The sequence below is a fragment of the Helicoverpa zea genome, chromosome 16, assembly GCF_022581195.2.
Source record: "Helicoverpa zea isolate HzStark_Cry1AcR chromosome 16, ilHelZeax1.1, whole genome shotgun sequence".
Classification (NCBI taxonomy): domain Eukaryota; kingdom Metazoa; phylum Arthropoda; class Insecta; order Lepidoptera; family Noctuidae; genus Helicoverpa; species Helicoverpa zea.
The window spans coordinates 874,142-899,540 of NC_061467.1; the positions used below are offsets into that span (position 1 = coordinate 874,142).

General features: G+C 39.7%; 1 protein-coding gene across 3 annotated transcripts in view; it reads left to right on the plus strand.

The window, feature by feature from the left end:
- Positions 1–24,129, plus strand: part of LOC124637276 (CBP80/20-dependent translation initiation factor) — a 48,269-nt gene extending 24,140 nt beyond the window's left edge. For 2 of the 3 annotated variants that reach the window (XM_047173618.1, XM_047173620.1), the window contains 6 exons: positions 1,912–2,068; positions 16,964–17,114; positions 17,801–18,068; positions 18,477–18,667; positions 21,157–21,354; positions 21,892–24,129. In XM_047173618.1, coding sequence (XP_047029574.1) covers positions 1,912–2,068; positions 16,964–17,114; positions 17,801–18,068; positions 18,477–18,667; positions 21,157–21,354; positions 21,892–22,113 — 1,187 coding nt within the window. In that variant the 3' untranslated portion in view covers positions 22,114–24,129. The remainder of the gene's footprint in view (positions 1–1,911; positions 2,069–16,963; positions 17,115–17,800; positions 18,069–18,476; positions 18,668–21,156; positions 21,355–21,891) is intronic. The other variant, XM_047173619.1, reaches the window with a different exon arrangement.
- Positions 24,130–25,399: the final 1,270 nt, after the last annotated feature.

Sequence of the window (25,399 nt, forward strand, 5' to 3'; positions counted from 1 at the left end):
TTTAGAAGTTAAATACAATTTGATTTATGCTTAATTTTCAGTCAACTTCTATTCAATTATGTACAGTAAAATCATATCAAATCCAATAACTGTATTAACACAATATAAAATCCAATCAAAACTACATATTTGCTAGTAAATCTTGGATGAAAGTTTCGCGTTGTGCGCTTGAGCGAAACGGATCGCGTGCGGCGCGCGATGATCTAGGTTACCCAATTAGACTCGCGCTTGCTACATGCGTGATGATTTTATATATTGTTGCTATATTGCTACTTATTTTAATTGTTTTTTTAGTATCAATTATAGCCTAGGTATCGTCTGTGTCAAGAGCACCACCAGTAAAGAATGCTAACTGGATTTGCAGCGGGGAATTAGCGGTCTGCCTTTGCTTGATCATTTAAAATTCTCATGAAAGAATATAATATGAAGGGTCGTTTTTGTCGTCTTCCAATATGGAAGTTTGTAATTCTCAATAAGTCTATGTATCAGTCAACTCTACTATTATTTCCAATTACCAACTGTTTGGATGTGAAATGTTTTATATTCAATTAAATTAGTCAGTCTCGATCATGATTTACAACAGCCCATTTTCCAATTCGATTTCCTTCCGAGAGAGCATAAAATGTGCTCCAATTTTACTAAAGTAATAGATATTTCCAATGGCAGGCCCACATACCAGTCGCTAACGGCCACCGGACGCCAATCAAAGTAACTGTACCTCGTCTGTACAGTTGTTACGTTATCGATCTTGTTTTTAACGAAGAAGTACTCGATTTGTTTACAACGCCTTTGTCGAATCGTAAACATGTACCATCATTACCAGCTATCGATGATAAAAGAAACTATACATGACATAATGCTGCGTACAGCATTTTCTCTACACGCGTCGGCATCCTAAAATAAATGTTATATTAACTCTAAGCAATGTGACGCAGTTTCCCTGTAAAATGGTTTATGACTGAATATGACTCAAGACGGGCTGGAGAGGAATTTAAAAATTCTGAATCATAAGGTCAAAAGAACGTTAAATATTTTCATAAAGCTCTTCCACTTGGATCGAATATGTAAGCATTCTTGCTTTGGATGCTTTTTTGTTGTTTGCGGTTACCTTGCAGTAAAATTGGGGGTTTTCACAGGAAACTCATGGTTTTAAAGCTGGTTTCCACGTTGTTTTGTTATTGTCTCTATATAGGTCGCCAAGGTATACCGATATAGGTAGGTAGGTACACGACTTTATCTTCTACCACTATGGGTATGTTATATTTTCTTTGCTCAGTATGTTTTCATAATACTTTCGTGTCATCTGGTTCTAAGCTGAGTCAATTTCTAGATTTTTTTGCCTATGATAAATGGTTGGAACGGAGTTATTGTGTCTGAACTAGACGTTAGAGTTTACTGTTGTCTTTTGTGCAAAATAGGACAGTTTTTTCCCACAAGATTACACATGTATATCGTTTACAGCAATTTAACTTGCATTACTACTTATGAACTAAGAATTTTGAAATTGAATGTTTTGTAAGCAATGATTGAATACTGTTATAAATCGTCTCTACTTTCTTACACAAACTTTGTCTGCTATACAAGTGACTGCTTAGACTTCCAGTTGGTCTATATTTTCTCAGTGTGTCACGGTGTTTTGGCCAAGTTCCATCTGTTCATTCATACGTACATGTTTGCCTATCCCTACCGGAAAAGAAGGATGAGGCGCCGTTCCTATTTATTGCTCTTCTTTCATCTCTATCATTTAAAACACATTCACTCTTCACTGTCCTGTCATGATCACATCCCGATGATACACAGCCAAATAAGAACTTGAGATACTGAACATCTATGACTGTCTTCCATCAATAACCTAGTACACAGCATCTGTCCTATCTCCCTCTTCTCTTGACGCCCACCGTTGACCACCAGGTGTCCGCACAGACGGCGTGGCGACCACAGCAGCTACCTCCGGAGCCACCGCGACCACCACTTCAGCTGCGAGCGCCTCCACACCTGCCTCCACCAACAAGCTCAATGTACACGCTAAGGAGTTCACCATGGCCAAGCCTGCCGACCTTCACAATAGGTGAGTTAGTCTTTTCCATGTTTTGATCGTTATCTTATTTGTGTACCAATCTGCTGAAACTAAATGAAGAGGATCTCTATCTAGATAAACTATCAAATTCTGCAATAAATCTGAAATAATATTTCTGTTGCCAATTTGCCGTGAAAATTACAAAATCTTAATATTACTTGTACTCTATTTATAAAATAACTCCAAACAATTTGGCTTAGAGCTACACTGGATCCGGTACCAAACTGGTAATTGCTGCACCCACTCGTGTGATAAAATCTTGACGACACGTTCAGCTCAATTCCGTCACAGCAGTTTAATTGCTACGTGCATGGAGTGTACTATGTCGTATAAAATTATAATATACAAAACCTTGACTTTGCATGATGTGAACTTTTCCATTGCACTAACTGTCTCTGCATCTGTTTAATATTTACCACGCTTTTAGGTAGCCTCGAGTTTTAATTTATAAACTAAAGTCCTCCCCGCGCCGGCTTTAATAAGATTTCAGATAATTTTCCGCCGTCCACACGGTTTTTGACCTTGGTCTGGTCGAGTTGTACCGCTTGTTTCTCATCAACTGTAGTAACGTGACTGGAAGCGATGGTCTGTGCTGGCACCGCTCCAGAAGAGACAAAACAAAAATTTATGGAACAATGTGCGAAACTGTGATGTGCGAGACGCGTAGGTACATAGACTCGTAGTATCAATTGTAGAGTTTTTGTTATCACTTTGTTCTTGGCTTCGGTGACGCGAACACGCCCGCGCGCGCCAAAACGGGCCGAAGAGCGTGCCGCCCCGCGCAGTCCGCGCACGCGCCGGGAGACGCGCGGAGTTCCCGACACGAACGCGACCAAACAACGACCAAATTATAACGCGAACGCCTCCGAACGAACTTGACTCGTACACTCCGTATTTTTGAGTACAAATCTCAACAGTGCCGTGTGAGTGATCCGCCGACAAATCGCCCACTTGGCCAGGAGTTTATGCACCGCGCTGGAAAGTGTAAGCTCACGATAGGATGTGCGCGGATACCGGATTCTATTAATAAAGTTCTGGTGCTAATAGTGAAATGAGACGTAATTCGTCGGCAGTATTGCCAAGTTTGCATTGAGATTTGCATTTGAAGGTAGTGATAAATTTTATTGTAGCTCGCGTAAACATCAAGATTTAAACAAACAGTGCGATGACGAGCGTGATATAGTGGAAATGTCTTGTGATTGCTAGCCTCTATTGAACGGAGATTCTTTGTGAAAATGGTTCGTGGAAGATATTCTACGTCGGACTTGTGAGTAAATACAGTATTTTCATCTTGTATGTCTCTACCAGACCTCGGGACTATAGAGTCCCGGATTTTTGGGAGGCGAACGTGGGGCCGAAGCCAACACGCTGAAGCCCTTTTGAGACAACTTTAATGAAATGGTGACACAAAACCGACGATTATCCCTGTATACACTATAGAAATGTACCCAAGGACAATCCCCGGTTCTGTGCTAAACTATTGCTAACTATGGATGAAAACTACTTGGGCTATTGTGATGGGATGCTAGTGGACTAGGAATGGGGAAACTACGGGAACTATGGCACCTGCCGATAACAATGTAATAAATACACGTAAAAATGGCAGGTGGAGACTCGCCAACTCACTTACTGGGCCCCCGGGAATCAGTCGCTAAATCGCAACAAGGGGGCAACAGGTACATGAGCGGCTGAAGGGTGAGGATACCTCGGCGGACTTTAAACGCAGATCACGCGCTCCCTGTGGGTCCAGCATCACCGGCCCACTCGCCACTTACCACGAGGCACCTACCCTCCGAGTGGGCTGTTAACCCTGCTCTAGCGACTCCACTCTGACCGGCCGATGAAGGCAAGCCAAGAGGCGGGAGACCTATCCCCCATCATGCTTCACTCCGGCAGGCCGGAGATGGGGGACAGTATACTCTCCCTGGAGCACTCGGATATATAGCCCCGCGGGGTCGCTACTCCCCGTCATCCGCCTCAGATGCCCTGCGGGGCTTATTTTCATTACTATTTATGATTAGTCAACTGTTCTACTGTGACCACATCGTTTAACTCCCGGAATTGTTCAGGCCACTTAAGCTCAACTCTGTAATTGACATGACTGGCGTAAAGAGGACAAAGTCTTGCTACATTATATTTAATGGTCCTTTGTTGGTCCTGAGATGCGCGGATGCAAGCACCATTGACTTTGATAACCCATGGCGGTTTGTTTCCACAGTTATACGTCTTGTAATCTTTTTGCATCTGTTTGAGAGTTGCAAAACGATGAAAACAAAGTAACTCGTAAGTCAATAATTATAAGCATGCGGTGAGTTTCGCTTATCAAAAGAATCTGCAATGTACGCTGGATACGTACAAAACGCGTAACGGACTTTTATTGACACAAGGTTTGGTCTAATTTAGATCGTTATGTGCCATTGTAATCAGTCTTGCTTATGTTTGATGAGTAAATAAGTACATGTTTTAATATAAAAGAGTTTTTTTCTTATCTTTCCTTGTGCATTGTCTATTAAATATAGTACAATTTTATCTAAACCTTATTCTCAGGCAAACTCAATTATGTGTGTTGCCACGTTTCACCAAGTTTTGTTTACTCGTTAGCGTTAGGTAGGCACTATACATTTTGTACATTTTCTATGTACCTATGTTCAGATCATAATTTCCCTGTTGATTCTATTTGGTTAGTTATTAAACACCTAGTAAAATTGATCAGCTGTTTATTCGGACTTTCATCTAGCCGAAGAATGAACACTAATAAAATTACAAGAAGTTTATCTGCGTTTCATAGGAAGCACGTTACTATTTTTTGGCATCGCATTGGTGTGTGATAAAATTACGTAGGTGGTTAGTTTCCGAACAGTTCGGCTGATTCAACGATTCATTTTTATTACTCACCGCAACACTCAGATCTTCTATAATTTATGTTGATTCCTTCTTGATTTGTCTGTCCTATCACCTTTTAAACTATTCCTCCTAATTCGATGATTTCTTTCTCAGACAACACACCCTCTAAGGAGCCATTCAATAGAACTGTTCTTACGTCATTCTCATCTAACTTTAGAGATAATTCCAATGTTTTGTCGACTTGTCATTATTCGATCTCAAGGTCGAAATACCACTCAGTTTTATTCTGTTTATAAATATGACTTCATTCGTTAAGTTTTACATTTTCACTAATTGAGCGCAGTTTGCCTACTAGCCGCTCGAAATGGTTGGCAGTTGTCGAATGTTATGCAAATACTGTCAACACAGGTGTATCAACGCCGTGTCGACAGATCCCTTTCCGTGTTCGAATTCGTTTCTAAATATCCTTTACACGAACACGGCAAGTGCATTAAAACTTTCTTAAACAAATTGGTGCATTAATAACGATAAAATTTGTGAAGACACCGACATGATGTACGTAGAAAAGTTGCGCTGGCGTGCAGTTGCGCGTGAGTCACGGAATGCTGGCTGTAACGTGAGCGCCAGTGTAGTGTGTCTTGTTTATACGTAATTGCCTTAGTTTTGTCCCACACCGACCACACGTAGGTATCAGATATCCACTGTATGTTATTACCCTGTATTGATATTTAATTGATCATTGTGAGAATCCACACCAACACCACCATCTGTAAACTCTAGGTTTCAAACATTTGTGTTTGGTTTGTTTTCACTTATGTGACTATTGTTACTTTTCTGTTGTTCTTCTCTACCTACCACGGGGCTTATCTTAGTGTGTGGGAATATTTTGTTGTCAGCTTTCCATGTGTCTCAAAATAAACGATTTTTTCAATTCTAGCAGTCTTAATCTTCCACAGCCTTGCAGACAGCGTCGTATTGAATACTCTTGAGCATTTAATTTTAGCTTCAGATTGAGTGAAGTAAAAGTGTCGAAACTGCTATAAAATTGAAAGCTTTTGAGTTTTCCTTGGCAGTCGGGACTGCTACCTCGTGGATTTCACTCGATATAATTTTAATGAATTCATGATGGATAATAAAATATTTTCTCCGAATTCATGTCTTCCGGTGGTCGAGTAAGCGTCAGTCTAGGTTTAATGAGATTTATGAAAGACTAACACGTGGTTTTCGACGACTCTGATTTAAAACGAAAATACTAGAACTTGCTACTAGCTGCCGCTTGTTGAGAAAGTAAATTGTTAAGGAACTATCAACCGCAAAACCTTTCATTGCCAATAGCCCAGATAAGACATTGTTCTATAAGTAGATGTGATTGGAAAGTTTCTTGCGTTTCTGCCTTACGTATTTGCATATCCTCCTTTGTGACTAGTTTATCCTAGTTCCCTGCTCCATATTAACAATCCTCATCTATGAATCTGAGACCTTTAAGATAAAAACCTTTGCCTTAGAAGGAAATAGCAAAGATCTCATATCATACTGTTATTACATAACTGGGCCATTCAACTCTTGTTCAAATACATCACGTGCTTTAAGACATAAAGTAGATAAACACGCGGTTGTCAGGCGACAATAGTGCAGTACAGGACATGCCACTTGCCCCAATTTTGTGCTACGTCACTTTATTGCCAGTGGTAGAGCATCTGTTACGAAACGCCTGGTCTCGAGACATACCGTCTGGTTTTCCGATGAGAAATAGGCCGACGGAAAGGTGTTTGAAGGGGGATTGAGTATATTATAGGTTAACTGTCATCGAGAATAGGTAAAGTTTTATGGAAGTAAAAGACACAGGAGGGTTTGAAGAAAAGGTATAATTCTAAGCTTAGGGACGGAAGTGGGTAAGGACGTTGTTAGGTTTATTTATTTATTTATTTATTTATTTAACACTTTTGTACACATAGAACACAAACAATAATAAATAATAGGAAAAAATTGTACAAGGGCACAGCTTATCTCTAATGAAAATTCATTGGTTTTTCTTGAGTTATTTATTATTCCGCTGGGAAAACACACTTTTCTTTTCTTCGCCCTTATACATAATAGGAAAGTAAGGCTGAAACCCAGTCTAAGATCTACCTAAATCATTTTGAAATATTCAAGTTCAGTGACATTCAGGACGTAGGTGTCTAGTAACAGGATAACTCGAGAGAGGTCATTGTAGGAGCACAATAATGCATTTACGTTGCACAAGTAGGTAGTTAGGTACACCAGAGAAATCTCATATTGAAGGACAGTGACACGTACAAAATATCCTTGGTCCTATCTAGATGGTGTTTAATTTCGATAACATCTTTTTGGCAACTCAACCAAAATTTTATCATTTACGTAAAGTCATACCTAGGTACTTTTAAAGGTAACCGATGTACTTATCTAAAAAGAATATTATTTAAATTACGGTATACTTACTAATCCAGCTACAGGCACTTATTCATATCCACAATGAGTCCATGATTAATCCTCGCCGCCATTTCCTACCGTAATGAAACAATTTGCGTGGCATTGCGCAGGAGTGGAGCGCCATAACGGGCTCGGTGTGCGCATCGCAACAATGATCACTTATTATTTATGAGGTTTATACCCGTGGCTATGGGCACGCGCCACTGGACGCCATTGTCCACCATGAATAACAATAGTAATGGCAGCTGCGTTTGGCACTCTTATTATTGAAATATCACTTTTAAAACGTTTCAACATTACACTCTCCATATGGGAGCTGTTAATTTTTCCTCGTGCATTTCTGTTTAAGAATTCATCTTTGGTGAGGAAAATTCTGAAAACAATACTATTGTGGTTCCTGTATTGTACGCTCATTTTATTATGTTAATCGACTCGCCAACGCACCACCACACAGGTCGACAGTCTGACAACGACTGACTCCCCACCGCTCGATCCGGTATTTATAACCGAGTGACGTATGCGCACGAGGCGTCATAATAATGACATAACCTATACAATGATGCACATGTACCTGCATACACTACATCTCTCCCTTGTTGTTTTGATTTTAACCTTGTTTCAAAAAGTCCAACAATCAAACTCATAAATATTTTGGTAATTTCTTAAAGATCTATCAAACACCTGCAGCACAACAAAACCACGCTATCAGATCAGTCCACCGATCACACTGCCATCAAACTGATTTACTTTGTTCCGTTTCCATTTCATTTCCCTTTCCATTTAAGGAGACGACAGATATCGGTGATACTGCAGGACACTACATCCCTTCCCTTGTGAAATAAACATAAATAAAAATCCGTCCCTTTGCAGACGGTAACATACCAGCATCTGCTTCAGGCTCAACAAGACAAATTCGTAGCAGTGATATCAGGCCGGCAAGTTTAACTTCAGGTTTTGTAGCCGCTGTTCCGGCCCTGTATTATCTCTACACTAGAGATGATCCGTCCATTTGGCAGACATCCCGCCAATCAGTCCATGTGAAATCAAGCAAGTCTCAAATATTGCTGTACCTTCAGATAATGAGCACTCATCTTGCTTGGTTCGACTTCACTTAAACCTGATACAGAATGCATTGTTCCAAGGTAAAAGATCGGCATTAGGGTACCTCATCAATGCTTTTCACTCATTCAAAACCGTACGAGCCGTACGAGGAAAGTAATCACATAAGATCGTCCCAATTGAATGGTGACCTAGATGGACTGTTTCCAATTTGATGATGACCATATACTTTGTCACCCATTTAATGGTGACCACATACTTTGTCTCCAATTTAATGGTGACTCCATACTTTGTCACCCATTTAATGGTGACCACATACTTTGTCTCCAATTTAATGGTGACTCCATACTTTGTCACCCATTTAATGGTGACCACATACTTTGTCTCCAATTTAATGGTTTAAATTGTAGTTCTATGTACGAGTTAAGTACTTTGTGTGCCTTGTAAGCAAGAGAATGCTAACTCAACTAATTTTGGTAATATGTAGTTTTTAATTTGAGAGTGGAATATCAAAGCCTATCATTATCTCAGCAATGTAACAAACAATCTGGTCTTCAACCCTATTGATCAGCGCTGGTACTTTGCACGTTTCTGCTAGTACACTCGCTGAAATTCTGATATAGGCTTTAAATACCCTACATCAATGTATGTCCAATATCTAGTCAAGAAACTGTAAGCTTCTTAGCATTCAACACCCAACATGAATACCTTACTGCATATAATAGTGCGATAGGAATACTTATATTTCGGTTAGGCATCCAAGAACACTATTATCACCGGACATTGCGTTCTGTAATGTTTGTTTGCTTTTCCTAATGTGGTTTTCAAAAATTTAAGTAGTCAAAGAATTATTATGCTTTGATGGTAAGCTTTTTAGTGTCATGGTTACATATTGATTATAACGAAGGTGTAAAGTAACATTACGAATCAGATTTTAACTAATTAGAACCATATTATGCAACGAACGCACTTTAACAGGTGTCACTAACTTTGCACTATATATTTTGAAGCTGTGACATTCTGCATCACCATAAAATAGAAGAGTCCCTGACCCTCAACTCATGCTCTTCTTCCTTTCAACAAGGTGACAGCAGCTCACAAACAGTTTTCTAGTCGATGCAATTTTCCTTTTGCAAAACAACCGCTAACCTTTCTAAAACATTTGTCTACACATAGATAAATGTGGGATTCTAATTCTATATCTCAATTTCATGAGCAGCTATGCTGCTCTCATGTCATACTTGACCTCATCAATTTGATGATCAGCTTTGTGCTGTTTCCATTTTTAATATTTTACGCTTTTCCAATTTCATGACCGCGTATAGGTAACGTAATATTTTTTTTTTTTTTTTTTTATATAGTTGGCTGCATAAGTATGTTTATAGTTTCGTTCAAAAGCGCTTACCCTTTATTGCAGCTGACTTTATCTACGTTGTTTTAGTTAGACAACCAGAATATAAAAATAATATTATCTTTTATAGGGACAGCACCCCAGTAAATTTTTAAACGATTTGGTGACTAAGGGCAATTTTACTTCCTATACTTTAAGGAACACTTACTCAGATTATATTTTGCAGTAGGACTTAGGAACTTAATAATATTTTAGTTATTATTAACCAAATGTCGACGCAACTGTGTAGTTTAATTAGCACAAAAGAGTAATAAATGTCGATAAATGTAAATAGTGATAAAGTTCTTTACCTCTCGTGCGAGTCCAATTGTCTTACGGTAACCTAAGATTGGTGTTCTAAGATCAATTATTATTAACCCTAACGCTATGGACACAAGACATTATTTTGTTAATAGATATCCATCCCACCACCCACATGGATCTTATCTTATGGGATGGGTTGAGGAAATTACACAACTTTATATTACAAGTAGGTGTGCACTTCAAGAATATATTAATGTGATGATTTATTAACTTGAGATCAATAAATGGATTCTATTTCATATATGTTCATATATGGTTATGTTATTCGCCCCTATGGAAGCATATTCTTCCACAACTCTCAATGTACTTATACTGCTTATTGGTACTGCAATACTGTAAAACATAATTTGCAAATAACAATATTATAATGAGGGCCACTTTGTTAAACTATTTGTAAACACCAATGTAAATCAATAAAAAGAGGCTAAGATACCAATTAAAATTCATTCAAGCCTGAATCTTGAAGGTTTTAAAAGCACACGCAATCATCAACTTTTGAGAACTTGATTGCAACAATCATCCATGAGCTAATCATCATTAGACAGTTCCCAGAGTAAGTATCTACATTGGAACTCCTTCCAGGTATCATCCTTAAAAGATTTTTTGTCACAGATGAGAAGGCCCAGTTGGGTAAATGATGATGATGTCCTCCTAGCCGATTATCGGCTACGGCGGCTGTACTCACGTAAGGGGATTAGCCAACTGCGCAGGACATATTATAGTGCACAAGCATTTGCGCAGACACAGGTGCACTCACTGTTCCTTCACTCTCATAACCCGATGGGACGGCAATCCGACACGACCGGAAAGAGATCAGGCGCAGGACCGACATTTACGTGCTTTCCGATGCACGGGTGTATCAATCACCAACTTCCAGGCCCGACCCGGGAATCGAACCCGAGACCTCGTGCTCAGCAGCCGCGTTTGCGACAGCTAGACCAACGAGGCAGTTGGGTAGATAAAGTAGCATTGTCAAATAAATCACAGATTGCTCCAATGCTTAGTTCCATATTCTTTTGATCTAAGAGTTTTATATCAACCTAAAGTACTGAAATTACAATTGTGAGCTAGCATGTTTACCAAAGATTCTATCTATTGAATACCAAAATTTTGATCCACATTTTCCAGCTAGTATTGCTGCTTGTATGCTGTTCTACTGTTCTGTATCTTCTGGAATATCTCTGTTGTATAACAACCTCTTTAATACAGCAAAATAAAGTAAAAGTATTGAAATTATACCTAGGGTGACTGAGCAACTGTTATAATTAACACTATTATGGGTAGGCAACCCACTAGAGGTGTTGATGGACTTGGATGTTGTGCATAGGTGAATACATACCAGTATAGCTGGGCGAGTTCTTCAACATACATGGACAACCTACTACGGTCCCTCAATGTGCTGTTTGTTTAACTAGATACCTAGCACATGTTTGTCATTTGTGGAACCGTTGAGTATATAACCCACCAGTTTGTTCTTGTAATATCCTCTATATTGCAAGCACTTGAATTAAGTTAGTTAAGTACCAGAACAATATAGCAGGTATAAGTTGTTGACTAGACTCTGAGAAGTTAAGTTTGGAAGCTTTTTATGATCCAAATCACCGGGCACAGAAAATATAAAAATTATCAAGATTTACTATTTAGTTGTTGCAGTAGTTGACAACTATCGCCAGATAATTTATGCGTGTACAGTCAATTGAATGACCAGTAGACGTTCACTACCGTTAACTGTCAAGCTGTCAATTTAATGACCAGTAGATATAGACTACTGCCAACTGTCAAGCTGTCAATTTAATGACCAGTAGATATAGACTACTGCCAACTGCCAAGCTGTCAATTTAATGACCAGTAGATATACACTACTGCCAACCATCAAGCTGTCAATTCAATGACCAGTAGATATAGACTACTGCCAACAATCAGGCTGTCAATTTAATGACCAGTAGATACACACTACTGCCAACCATCAAGCTGTCAATTCAATGACCAGTAGATATAGACTACTGCCAACAATCAGGCTGTCAATTTAATGACCAGTAGATATAGACTACTGCCAACTGCCAAGCTGTCAATTTAATGACCAGTAGATATACACTACTGCCAACCATCAAGCTGTCAATTCAATGACCAGTAGATATAGACTACTGCCAACAATCAGGCTGTCAATTTAATGACCAGTAGATACACACTACTGCCAACCATCAAGCTGTCAATTCAATGACCAGTAGATATAGACTACTGCCAACAATCAGGCTGTCAATTTAATGACCAGTAGATACACACTACTGCCAACTGTCAAGCTGTCAATCTAATGACCAGTAGATACACGCTACTGCCAACTGCCAAGCTGTCAATCTAATGACCAGTAGATATACACTACTGCTAACCGTCAAGCTGTCAATTTAATGACCAGCAGATTTTTGGAATAGAATAGGTCTTTATTTGCTTAGAATGCAGGCACTTACAAAATAGGATTGTAAACAACATAATAAGATCCGTGTACATTCCGCCTTGTTGGCATGCAAGCACAACAATTATTAAACACAATTGATTATAAGGCAAATAGGTTATTGTATTATATCCTCTAGGAAATCCCACCACTGCTAAAGTCGTCTTGACGACAATTCAACAACCAGCAACTTTATATTGCTTCCAATAAATGCCTATTATTGAATAAACTTTGATGCAGGTTTAAGAATGAGTAAACTGATCACCAAGTAATGATTTTGTATTATAAATTACTCATTTGATAAATATTAACACCTGCAATAAATATTGCTACTTCCATTAGAATTGTAACAAGGTAAACTTAAACAAAGAATTTCGTAAAAAGGTTAAAATTTGTTTGCAATTCGGGTGATACATACATGAACATAAAAGTTATGTATACTTTGTCATTCTACTCTCTTCCCTTCCTTCTTTCCTTTTGCTCTTTTTAATATGATTGAATATTAACATCGGTCAGAGGTTACTTGTTGTCAAAGCTTATTTAGCATACATTAATTTGGTATAGGCATGAATAGGACAAATTATTTAGTATAACCTTGTATATCAAATATTTTTCTGGATCACAGAACTAATAGGTAGTTCAAAATTATAAAAAATTAGATAATAGGTAACTGTTGGTCCAAACACTCACGGTTTTATCCTCGTCGCCAATGTATTGTACGCTCATTTTATTATGTTAATCGACTCGCCAACGCACCACCACACAGGTCGACAGTCTGACAACGACTGACTCCCCACCGCTCGATCCGGTATTTATAACCGAGTGACGTATGCGCACGAGGCGTCATAATAATGACATAACCTATACAATGATGCACATGTACCTGCATACACTACAGTTCCCTATACTAATTTGAATATGAATGTCAGCAGTTCGACATAGGTAGTTGACATTATAACTCAGTGTGACAAAATGCAGGCTGGTGCTGCAATTTTTGTAACATCATTTGCTAACAGGAGTTGCAAAATAATACACAACGTGCATGCTACATATTAACCTAGTGTTCCTGTGAAATATTAGAAATTCAAGGCTACAGGTATTAGAAATCAGAAGCTAAAGGAAATCATGTTGTCGCTTGAACCTAGCGTTAAATGTATTAGATATTTATGCTTAGAATGGATACTGCGTATATTCCCGGTTTCCCATTATGTCAGGTATCCTGTAAACTAGTTCCCTAACGAGACCAAAAAGCAAACCTTCCCTAAGGTTTCCATTTTGTCTTAATTACGTGTTAGTTGATCCTATGACCTGAATTAAAGCTCAGCTTGAAATTTCCCAAAGTTGTTTTTTTTTTATTGCGGGGTCTCTTAATTGCTTCGTTTCGTTTCAGCAATTTTCAAAGCCAAACTTGTGTTTCAGGTGCCTCAATGGAATTAACAACTGTGGCTGTTTATCCTACGACATGTACATACATATTTCAGTCTTTTAGACATATAGGCAGACGTCTCTAAGTGCGCCTAGGCGCCCTACTTCTATCTGATGTGTATTTCATACGATGTTGATTTTTCATGATGCTGCTAATCTGTGTAATACCTAGATAACGTACGCGGTCGTGTCTGCGCCGAGGTTGGCATTGTAATTTGTACATAGATAAACGATCTCGTTGTATTGTCACATTATGTACATGACACATATTTATGTACGGACATATCTTTTACATACCTGCGTTATATAATATGCATGCATGCTCTACGTGCAGAGACTGGGATTAATTACTGATGCATTTGATTACCATCTGGATATATATACCTACGACTACAAATAATAATGCTGTCTTGTTTAAAAAAAATACTGATACTGTTACGTTATATTTTTCATAACATCACTCCATTCCTATTTCTGTCTCCTTGGGTTTGAAAACTCGGCTACTTAGTAAGGGACAAAATGCTTAGGCTGCCCACGTCCGAAAATCGTGAGACCGATTTTTGTAGGAGAAAAATAGACCACACTGATAGAGCCATAGTGCAACGCATATGTCCTACAAAAAGCCGTTCAGAAAAGGGTGAATTTCCCGGGACCATAAATTGCGTGGCATCGATGAAATCGGTACTAAAAATCATTGTTATAATATTCTTATATTTTTTTCTAAGTAGGTGAAATAGTAATCTATGTGTAGCACTAAATATTTTGTTAATAGGATTAATTGGTTCTGCAAAAAAAAAAAAATTAAACCTCAAAATCTTTCATTGCCGTGTTTGTCCACACGTCACCTTGATGTGTACTAGACCTTATTGATGAAAATGTATTAGTTATTTATATTAAAACCTACTTTTATTTGATTCGTGAATAGTTAAAGTATTGTTACGGAATACATTTATTCAAATATTTAAACAATACAACAAATGGGAAATAAAAAATAGTTTGTCCCAGAACTATCATTCATCGCCATGTCCTAAACATATTTGAGAATATTGCTTTTCCTAAGGGTTTGCGTCCCTCCCGCTGTGCGCTAAATGTTGCATATTAGTGGACGTCAAGTGTTCCACTTGGAATGACGTGTGCACGTGCCTGCGTTTTCGCGCCATAAATGAAAGTATTATTTTTTTTTATTACTGGACATTTTTTCTTTCATTGCCGTGGATAGGTCTAACTTCTGTCCGTTTGTTTGTAAGTTTGTCCTCTTAATTGATCATTCGGTACAATGCCATTTATCTTATGTTTATTTGTGATGTGTTAATTACTGTGAATTATTAACAGATTTTTAGTATTTTGATGTTTTAGCCTTGATATTCAGCGCCGCGGTCTCATTTCCGTGGTTTCCGTGGTCAAAATTTGCTATGACAATGAAAAAAAATACACGGCAATGAACAAAATTTCATTGCCATGCCTTGTAAAACAATTTCGTTTAATTGCCGTGGCCACATGTTTCATAACCGTGACTTATGTTTTCATCGCCACGGCATGATTAAGAAAAAAAAAGAATTTGTACTACTCACACACCACTCCATTCTCTCTGTCATTTGACACTCCATCACACGATAGACATTCAAACACGCACACACACACCATCTCACACATGCACACGGACTGACACAAACACACACACGTACGCACCTCCACAAACACACGCACACACACTCACTTACTCACTCACTCACTCACATATACCTACTACAGTCTAATTATAAACATAATAATGGATTGAAGACGCTGGATGCAAGTCGCTTCCAACAGGTATCTGTTGAGATCAAAGGGGGAGGCCTATGTTCAGCAGTGGACGTCCTATGGCTGAGATGATGATGATGATGATGAATGGATTGATTCTTTCTAGAAAGCCAAGATGCCTAAACCGAAACTATCGGAAGAGGAGAGTATATATATAGTAGAGGAGAGTATAGTATATATTATATAATACTTCCAACCCACTTATACGAATATAATTTATATTAATTTCCAAATGTTGTTCATTGTTGATATTATACTATTTAATTGTTTTTTTTCTTCTTGTTGACTTTTTCACTTGCTGTCATCTGTCATTGTCAAAACCTATATTACTATGGTCAAACCCGTATTATATGTATTATCTGTGGTCAAATATTACACTGTCAATCTCCTCTTCCGAAAACACACTATGCATCCACCCACTACACAAGTTCACATTTGTTCACATCACAACACAAATCACAATATTCATGCAAAGTTAAGTAGGTATTTTTTATTTATTTATTTTATACATTAGTTCCACCGGTTGACGTCATCGCGGTAGCACCGGCTATCGCTGAAAACCAGCGCTGGGACTCTATCTCGTTTCGGGTCGCAGCATTATGCTGAGCGAGGGCCGTATTGCGCGCTTTAGGACGCATATTTTCCCTTAAATTTGTGTTATGTTCTTTTTATCTTTTTATCCATATTATGCTCATTTTGTTAGGGGCATTTATGCGTCTTATATTTTGCGCAATTAAACTGATTTTCTTTCTTTCTTCTAGAGAAAGGAAAGAAAAATATTGTCTGAAAAAAACGACGTGAAAAGTTCTTTCATTGCCATGGACGCACGTTTCATTGCCGTGCATGCATGTTTCATTGCCGTGGCATGAAAATTTTAATCTTGTATATCTCGTTAGATTTTTAAGCTATCTACTAGATATTAAGAAAGAATACATATATTATCTAAAACTTAAATAAACACTATTTTATTCACTATGTTCTAAAGTTGAAGAATAAAAAATCCACGGAAATGAAGATTTTATTGGACCTGTTGAAATTCACCCAAAATCCTAGACACAGTCCTACATAAAATCGACGTGTGCTGAACAGGCGTATCCTTATTCACAGAGGAAGAGTTAACAATGTATGTGTTGTGTTATTGCAGGCCGGCGATGGGCATCGGGTACGCCAGCGTGGGGCTGCAGCACTCGCGCTCGGCGGTGCTGCACGCGCAGGTGCCGCCGCACTACCGCCCCGTCATGCCGCCGCACGCGCTGCTCAACAGCGCCTCTAGCGGGAACGTGCCGCACGCGCAGGTAACAGACCCATTATAGTTTTTTTTATAGGAAATCACCAAATGACTCCACCCGCAATGGGTTAGCAGCGTCAAGGAGTATCAGGATTATTACTGACTGAAACCCGTCATGTTCCTTCGTAGGCCTTTTATGTGCCAGGGCCGCGGTAACTCTTCGAACAATCCCGCAGACCCGCTACGGATCTAAGAGCACAAAACTAGCATTTACGATGTAGGTCTGTACCTGCAAAAATGAACGAAGCTTGTCATTTGAAAATCTGCATTATTTATTCCCAAAAATCTTAAGACGACCGTGGAAAATTATTACAGCTTCATTTTCTTAGAACATAACAGTCAATGTTCCTAAGGTAGTGTTGTAAGACTTGTCGTTCATCATCAGCGCGATTGAGATAATCTTTCCACTTTTTCCCAGAGTTTTCATTGTTGACAGCTTTATCTATTTGCTTCATGTGTAGATTACTTAACTTTACTTACAGATTACTAATTTTCAGTTAGCTATGAGAACCGACTGTTACTCACAATACAGCCATATTGTATCACAAAACGATTATCTATCTATTGTTAGTTAGTTATAGTTACAGCCTTTTTTATCGTCCAACTGCTGGGCACAGGCCTCCTCTTACACGGAGAAGGATTGAGCGTTAATCTATCTTTCTATTGTTTTTAATTGGTGGAATAACATTTCAGGCGGGAGGACCACGCGTCCACTTCAAGTTGCAGCCACAGCAAGCCATCATTCCGGAAAAGAAGAAGTCTCCCCCGTCCTCGCTGACGAACGGCAATGGCAAGAGTATCAGACCGCAGTCGTTCACGCCGGGCCTGAAGCGCTCCAAGTCTCTAACGTCAGCAGATGCACTGGCCAGTGGCATGGCGGCGTTAGGACTTGCCGCTGATGCAGGCGATCTGGGCAACTTCCCGCCAGAGATACAAGAGTGTATCGATAAGGCTCTCGAAGGTGAGTAAACAAGAAAAACACTAAAAAGACCAATGTTTTTTCTGATGCCTCGCTTTTCAAGAGGTCTCTAAAACAAATATTATATTTGGTCGCCGATGACATAAGCTGTTGGGCTGTATCAGCTATGTGTCAATTAAAATGGTATCAGGTGTGGGTTTATTCGCATTTGCATCTCAGGACACGATACAAATTCCTAGTGCAGAGCGTTTTTGGTCATCAATTTTACCTCTTAAAAGATTCTCTCTGTGCTAGACATCACTAATTTCCAACTATTGTTATTATTTATTGTACACAAAAAATAACTAAAAATACACACACAATACCAGATAAAATATGTACAAAGGCGAGCTTAACACGAGAGTTATGAACTCAACTATCTCTTATGTATTTTGTTCTCTGCATCTGCAGACCCGAACGCAGTGTGCGCGCGCACGCTGATGGACGCGGTGGGGCACCTGGTGTCGCGCGCGGTGGAGTCGCCGCGCTACGCGCTGCCGGCCGCGCGGCGCTGCATCGCCGTCGTCGAGCGCGAGAGCACCGAGACCTTCCTCGAGTCGCTGCTCAACACCTGCCAGCAGTGGTACCACGACAGGGACAAGGTGGGATTGACAAAAAAATATCAATTTATTCTTTTGTCTTTTTATTTTTATAATTATTCTAATATGTCATGTCACAAAATAAAACGTTAAGAATCAGCCTTTTACAACTTACAAAAATTTATCTTAAAGGACAATGCCAGGGTCTGGGCTCATAGTTTGCCCAGCAATGGGAGTAGTTTCAGGGGGTTCCTTAGTGCACTCTGAACACGTAATGCAAATATTTTTCAAATCGCTCCCTGGGGTCCCGAGGAAAACCGGTTCAAATATTCTCCATGACGAGTCACTTTACAAGGCCTGAGCCATTTGCCCAGTAGTAGGAGTGGTTGGAATAGGTTATTTACTTCACTCTTCACACGAAATTAAAATATTTTTGAAATCGGTCCCAGGGGTCCCGAGAAAAACCGGTTCAAATATTCTCCTTAGATAGTCCCTTAACAAAGTCTTTGGCATTTGCCCAGTAATGGGGATGGTCAATATAGGTTCTTTACTTCACTCTTAACATGAAATCCAAATATTTTTGAAATCGGTTCCTGGGGTTCGGAGAAAAACTGGTTCTAATATTCCACATGAACTGTCGCTTTACAAAGCCTGTGTCATTTACCCAGTAGTGGGAGTGATTGAAATAGGTTCCTTACTTCACTCTTAACATGAAATTAAAATATTTTTGAAATCGGTCCCAGGGGTCCCGAGAAAAACCGGTTCAAATATTCTCCTTAGATAGTCACTTAACAAAGTCTTTGGCATTTGCCCAGTAATGGGAGTGGTCAATATAGGTTCTTTACTTCACTCTTAACATGAAATCCAAATATTTTTGAAATCGGTTCCTGGGGGCCGGAGAAAAACTGGTTCTAATATTCCACATGAACTGTCGCTTTACAAAGCCTGTGTCATTTACCCAGTAGTGGGAGTGATTGAAATAGGTTCCTTACTTCACTCTTAACATGAAATTAAAATATTTTTGAAATCGGTCCCAGGGGTCCCGAGAAAAACCGGTTCAAATATTCTCCTTAGACAGTCACTTAACAAAGTCTTTGGCATTTGCCCAGTAGTGGGAGTGGTCAAAATAGGTTCTTTACTTCACTCTTAACATGAAATCCAAATATTTTTGAAATCGGTCCCTGGGGTCCGGAGAAAAACCGGTTCTAATATTCCACATGAACAATCGCTTTACAAAGCCTGTGCCATTTGCCCAGTAGTGGGAGTGATTGAAATAGGTTCTTTACTTCACTCTTAACATGAAAAGAAAATATTTTTGAAATCGGTCCCAGGGGTCCCGAGAAATTAATCTGATAAGACTTTTCTGCCAAATAAGTCTTACTCATATGTATATTGTCGATCTCAATGCTAAGGATCTCGCTGTCAGGATCCAGTACTGGAAAATGTTGGAATGGTTTTTTTTACTGTGATTTTCAAATAAATTCTAAAAGCGTTGGATTCTAATAAGAACTGACAATGATTTTCTGAAAAAAAGGCAATTACCGCAATATTTTTGAATTTACGGTTTAAATCTACAAGGCTACGCCTGCGCAATGAGCTATCTTCTAGAAACATCATATCAAGACGAATAATATAAGCTCGAACATGAGGTAGTTAGTAGATACCGTTGAGGAGTTCCCTCGTCTCTCTGTCGTCTCCATTGTCAGGTCAGATCTTAACCTTTACAGTTTTGTGGTGTCTGAGACATATACCCGAATGATTTTACTCGATATGTGTCTACAATTTTCGAGAGTCGCTCCCGATTTTTTTAGAGATTCCATCACTAGACCCTGGGCCGGATGACAAAGGAACCATTGAGGAAGTAAGCCCTTTCAAACAATAAAATAATTGTTGAAATCGGTTGGTAAACGACGGAGTTATGAGTAAAAAGAATACAAATGAATTAAGAACCTCCTCCATTTTTGGAAGTCGGTTAAAAAAAAGTTGTCGTGTACAATACCTCGTATTTGTCAATGAATATAATTCATTTCAATTAAGGTAATAAAAGTGGAATAGTTAAGAGTTCGTAAGCTTATTTTTATGTAATATTGAATAAGAGTCAAACCAGCTTTTCTCCGGACTCCCGGGATAGATTTCGAAATGCTTTGGTCTGGGACCTAATATAAGCCTATGGAACATAATACACTATGCAGTTACTGTGGGCAACACTTGAGCCCAACTTCCATACAAAGAATAGCATTGTCCTTTTTGTAAGTTGTAAAGCGTAGCGTATTCAAAACGCCCGTTCTTAGCAATAATATATAATATCTAATGCGTCAACAGAAGTGGGCCGCGTATTTAACCCTTAGGCATCCCTAAATTCCCATTTCAATCAAAGATATAATAAACATTGTAAGAATACCAAAATTAATTTATAAAGATGTTTATGTAGGAATATACCAATTGTGGACATGTGCACACACACAATATACCAATACATGTGATTACAAACATGATGAACACAATCGAAAGCTTCAACCAATTCAATCGACCAACACAACTTTATATTCCAGCTGCTGGGTTCTCAAGTAGGCGGTGGTCGGCCGCGGCTGATGGCGTTCCTGTCGTTCCTGCTGGAGATGTACTGCCAGCTGCGGCGCCGCGCCATCCAGCGCCGCGGCGCCTCCGCGCAGCCCGGCCAGGTGCTGCTCACGCTCATCTGCAAGTGCTGCGAGGACTGCATCCGCCAGCCCGTGCCCTCCGCCAGCGATGTGAGTTACATTGATTTTACATTGTTACCGTCTTACCACAAAAACTTTTAAACGTCAGTTTAAGACTTGTCTAAAAAAATGTCAGATTATGACGTTGACATATGGTTCATTTTGCAGCCACAATTTTTTTAGACAAGTGTAAAACAGATGTTTAAGTTTTTGTAGTAAGGCCATTAATCTTTACTAGAAATCACATTGTCTGTCATTGAACATCTTTGACAGTCGTTACGGGTAGTCAGAAGCCAATAAGTCTGACACCAGTCTAATAGGGTATTCACCAATCTAGTCTAAGAGGGTATTGGGTTGCCCGGGTAACTGGGTCGAGGTAGTCAGATAGGCAGTCGCTCTTTGTAAAGCACTTGGTACTCAGCCGCATCCGGTTAGAATGGAAGCCGACCCCAACACAGTTGATGTATTTCTAAATTATCTTCCTACAAATATTTGAGAAGTTACCTGTTACTTGTTTGTTATTCCTGTGTATTTAGCTTCCTTGCCTCTATTGTATGCAACACTCAACAAACTCGTATGGTCCCTTAGACGGAGAACCTGTTCTTCGTGCTGACGTACATCGGGCGCGACCTGGAGTCGGTGCTGCCGGGCGAGCTGGAGCGGCTGCTGTCGGCCGTGCGCGACGCCTTCCTCAACTCCGCCGCCGCGCCCTCCATCCGCCGCACGCTGCTGCAGCTCATCGAGCTGCACGCCAGCCGCTGGCAGCTGCCGGGCTGCGCCGTGCTCTACTACTACCCCTCCTCCAAGTAGCCGCCCCTGAGGCACTGCGCCCGCTGCCCTGCTCCACGGAGACATGACAGGGTGTCTAGGTCAAGACAGTCACACGTCATTACGTCACCAGCTGCTCATTGATGGCGCCAACGTCTTCTGGGAGCCCGGGGTCTTGTGGAGCCTTCACAATGTCGGCTTCCTCCATCATTAGATCAGCAATGCAATGATGCTGATGCATGATAACTTGGTGAACGTCAGATGCGGAATCTGTGGTCCTCTTGTGCGGAAATACTTCTGTACTATCGTACTAAGTGAAATCGTGTTTGGAGAAGTTATTGTTTTGATCAAAATCCCCAGTGTTTTGTACCTAGTGAATTTTGGGAGCAAATTGTTACTTGTAATGCCTACCCGACACCCGCTTTACGCACGTTGCTTTGTTAGCCTCGAGTCCCAGTTGTGGACAGTACGTCTAGTAGTTGCAAATGTTTTCGTGTCCCGCAATTATGTACATTGCGAAATATTGTTTACGTAATGGTATTCCTGCAACCTGACGTACTGCTCAGCTAGGACCAACACGTACCTAGATGGCTTTAGCGAGATATTTGGTCCTTGCACGAAGGACACCAGCTGTACAGTCTGTAAAATCTTAGCGTACTTTGGGATCTACCGCATTGTACCTTCATAAGGTGGCTAGTACCCTACTGTGCCGTAGACTTACTGTATCGTATCTTAAGTTAGCGAGTACAGCTACATGAGATTTAGTTCTTGGCGACTGCTGCTGGTGGTGGTTAGATCTTCGATCAAATCCTTTGCCCCCTGTAAATTATTTGGTAAATAGCGATAACATGCTAAGTTTCCAAGGGGTACGTTATTATTCTATAGGGAGTAATTATGTTAGATTAGTATACAAAGGTTACAAGCATTTGTTGTAGTGTTTGATTTGTTTCAGTTTGACCTTCCTAGCGTTGCGTTAGTTGTACAGGAGGTCTCCAATTGTTGTCCCTTATACGTATCGTAGGCATGATGCTGCCATAAGCTCATTTATTGTGCCTTTAAAGATTTTAGTAGTTATAGACACGCTCTACTCGCCCCCGAGACAATAATAAAGTATTTTGTAATATTTATCGGTCGTAAGAGGCTCGGGAGCGGCAGATCGTAACAATTAAAACGTAAGGTGTAGTTTAGCTTAAGGTGGATTTAGTAAACTCAAGATATGCCTTGAAAGTATTAAACAGTACGTGTAACATATATAGTAGGACAAAACGTCGATGTACATTACTGTACGATCTTCGCATAGTATTTGGTGCATTGTACCCTTTGTCGGTTGTGTCTAACTGTAGCTCACGCTTGTAGACTCGTTTGCCTAGCAGCTCGCACTATACTATACTCTGGTGTTAGTTTATTTTCTATTAGTCTAGACATCCCAATTATGCAAATGTACACTAAATTGTAGATGAATCTTATCAGCTTACTTACACAAAGATCATATGAATGTATGACTGAACTTCCTAAGTATGAAGTGTTTCAATTTATTATGCTTGTGATATTATAAATTTAAGTTATATAATCTCTGATAATATCTCTTCTGTCCTAACCAAAGACTGTACTGACGATGTGGAGATTCATTATGATTATTAACAAAAGTGTAAACTCAATGTTGTTGAAGCTGGACCAAATTATCTTGTGCGTGGTGGCGCCTGTAACCGCCGCCACCGCGCATCTCTTCAGTGACTATTATAAGTTCATTTAGTTGTAGACGTACGTCGCATCATCATTATATAACTAATAATTGTTTAAATTAGTTAATTACGTTTTATGGAAAAAGTTAAAAGACCATAAACTTTTCGTTATTACTATGCATTCGTAGCAATATAAGGTAATGGTATGTTTGTAGAAAAGTTGAAAAAATAAAAAAAAATGGTGCTAACAAAAATATTGGTGTATTGTATATTATTTAATAGAACACGGGCAATAACTTTGTTCTCGTTACCGCTATAATTTTGTACGAATAAAAACGTAAAAATGATATATAACCAATAAATTATATAAATACAATATGGTGTTTTATTTATTTTACCTTAACTGCACGCCGACCTAAATAATGGTGTTCTCACAGTAATCACGAGGCCAACCAGGGTAGTTTACACTAGTTTTACAAACAGTCCTGTGCAAGTCAGCATCAATACAAACTCATTGATTGACAGAGGCCATTCGATGCCCACCCATACACTAATCACCCAGTCATGGTAAGGCGCTTAATTCTCAGCAGAAGTGGTGGGCAAGAGTTTCGCGGAGACACGATGGGATGGATGGATAATGCGTTCTATCCGAACTTCTTCAGTCGGCCAGGGGCAACCAAGGGACTACACAAGGGAGTTTATAAGGGGAGTAGGTGCAAAAGGGAGCGTATAGGGGGAATGCATAAGGGAGCCTACCTACCCTTTACAGTAGGTCCGCCACTGTAGAGCTATCTATGAATTCTATGAGTAGGTAGTTGTGCTAGGTGACGTTATTACCAAGTGTGTACTAAGGTACTAAGCAAAATCGCAACGAGAATAAATGCATATCGGGGCTGAGTATTGTTCAAATTTTCAAAAGATTAGTGGCAACTCTTGCAACCGTGGCTTATGCTGCCGTTTGAAAAACTTTTTTGTGATGTTAATAAAATAGAATAATATGGATATTTTTAAAGTATGTATGTATGTACAGATGTATATATTCCTCGGCATATGATAGGTATTCCTCGGTAGCCAGGTCTGTAATTGTGGGTTGGGCTATTTCCTATTAAGTAAGTTGAAAGTCCACCAACAAGGTGGACAGACGACCTTATAAAGGTCGCCGGAAGACGCTGGATGCAGGTCGCCTCCAACAGGTATCTGTGGAGATCTAAGGGGAGGCCTATGTTCAGCAGTGGACGTCCTATGGCTGAGATGATGATGATGATGATGAAATTGAAAGTACTCAGCTTGCCTCAATTATCTATGTCTCTCTTCTTAGCCGTTTCCCTCACTGCTGAGGATCGTGACTCCTTCTGATCTTGTTCACTAGATGTCGCCATTTATTGCGTTCTGTTGCTATAATTATCTATGTAGTCCATTCCATTTTTACAAAAAAATGGAACGTTAAAATTGGAGATATTATTCCGGAGCATTTTTTTTTTAACGACCTCAAAAATCATCAAATGACCCCTCCCGCTGTGGGTTAGCAGCGGTGAGGAAGTGTCAGACTCTTACTGACTAAAAACCCTCGTGTTCCGTCGTACACCTTTTTATGTGCTAGGGCCGCGGTATCTCTTTCGAACAACCCGCAGCCCCGGCAGGCCTTG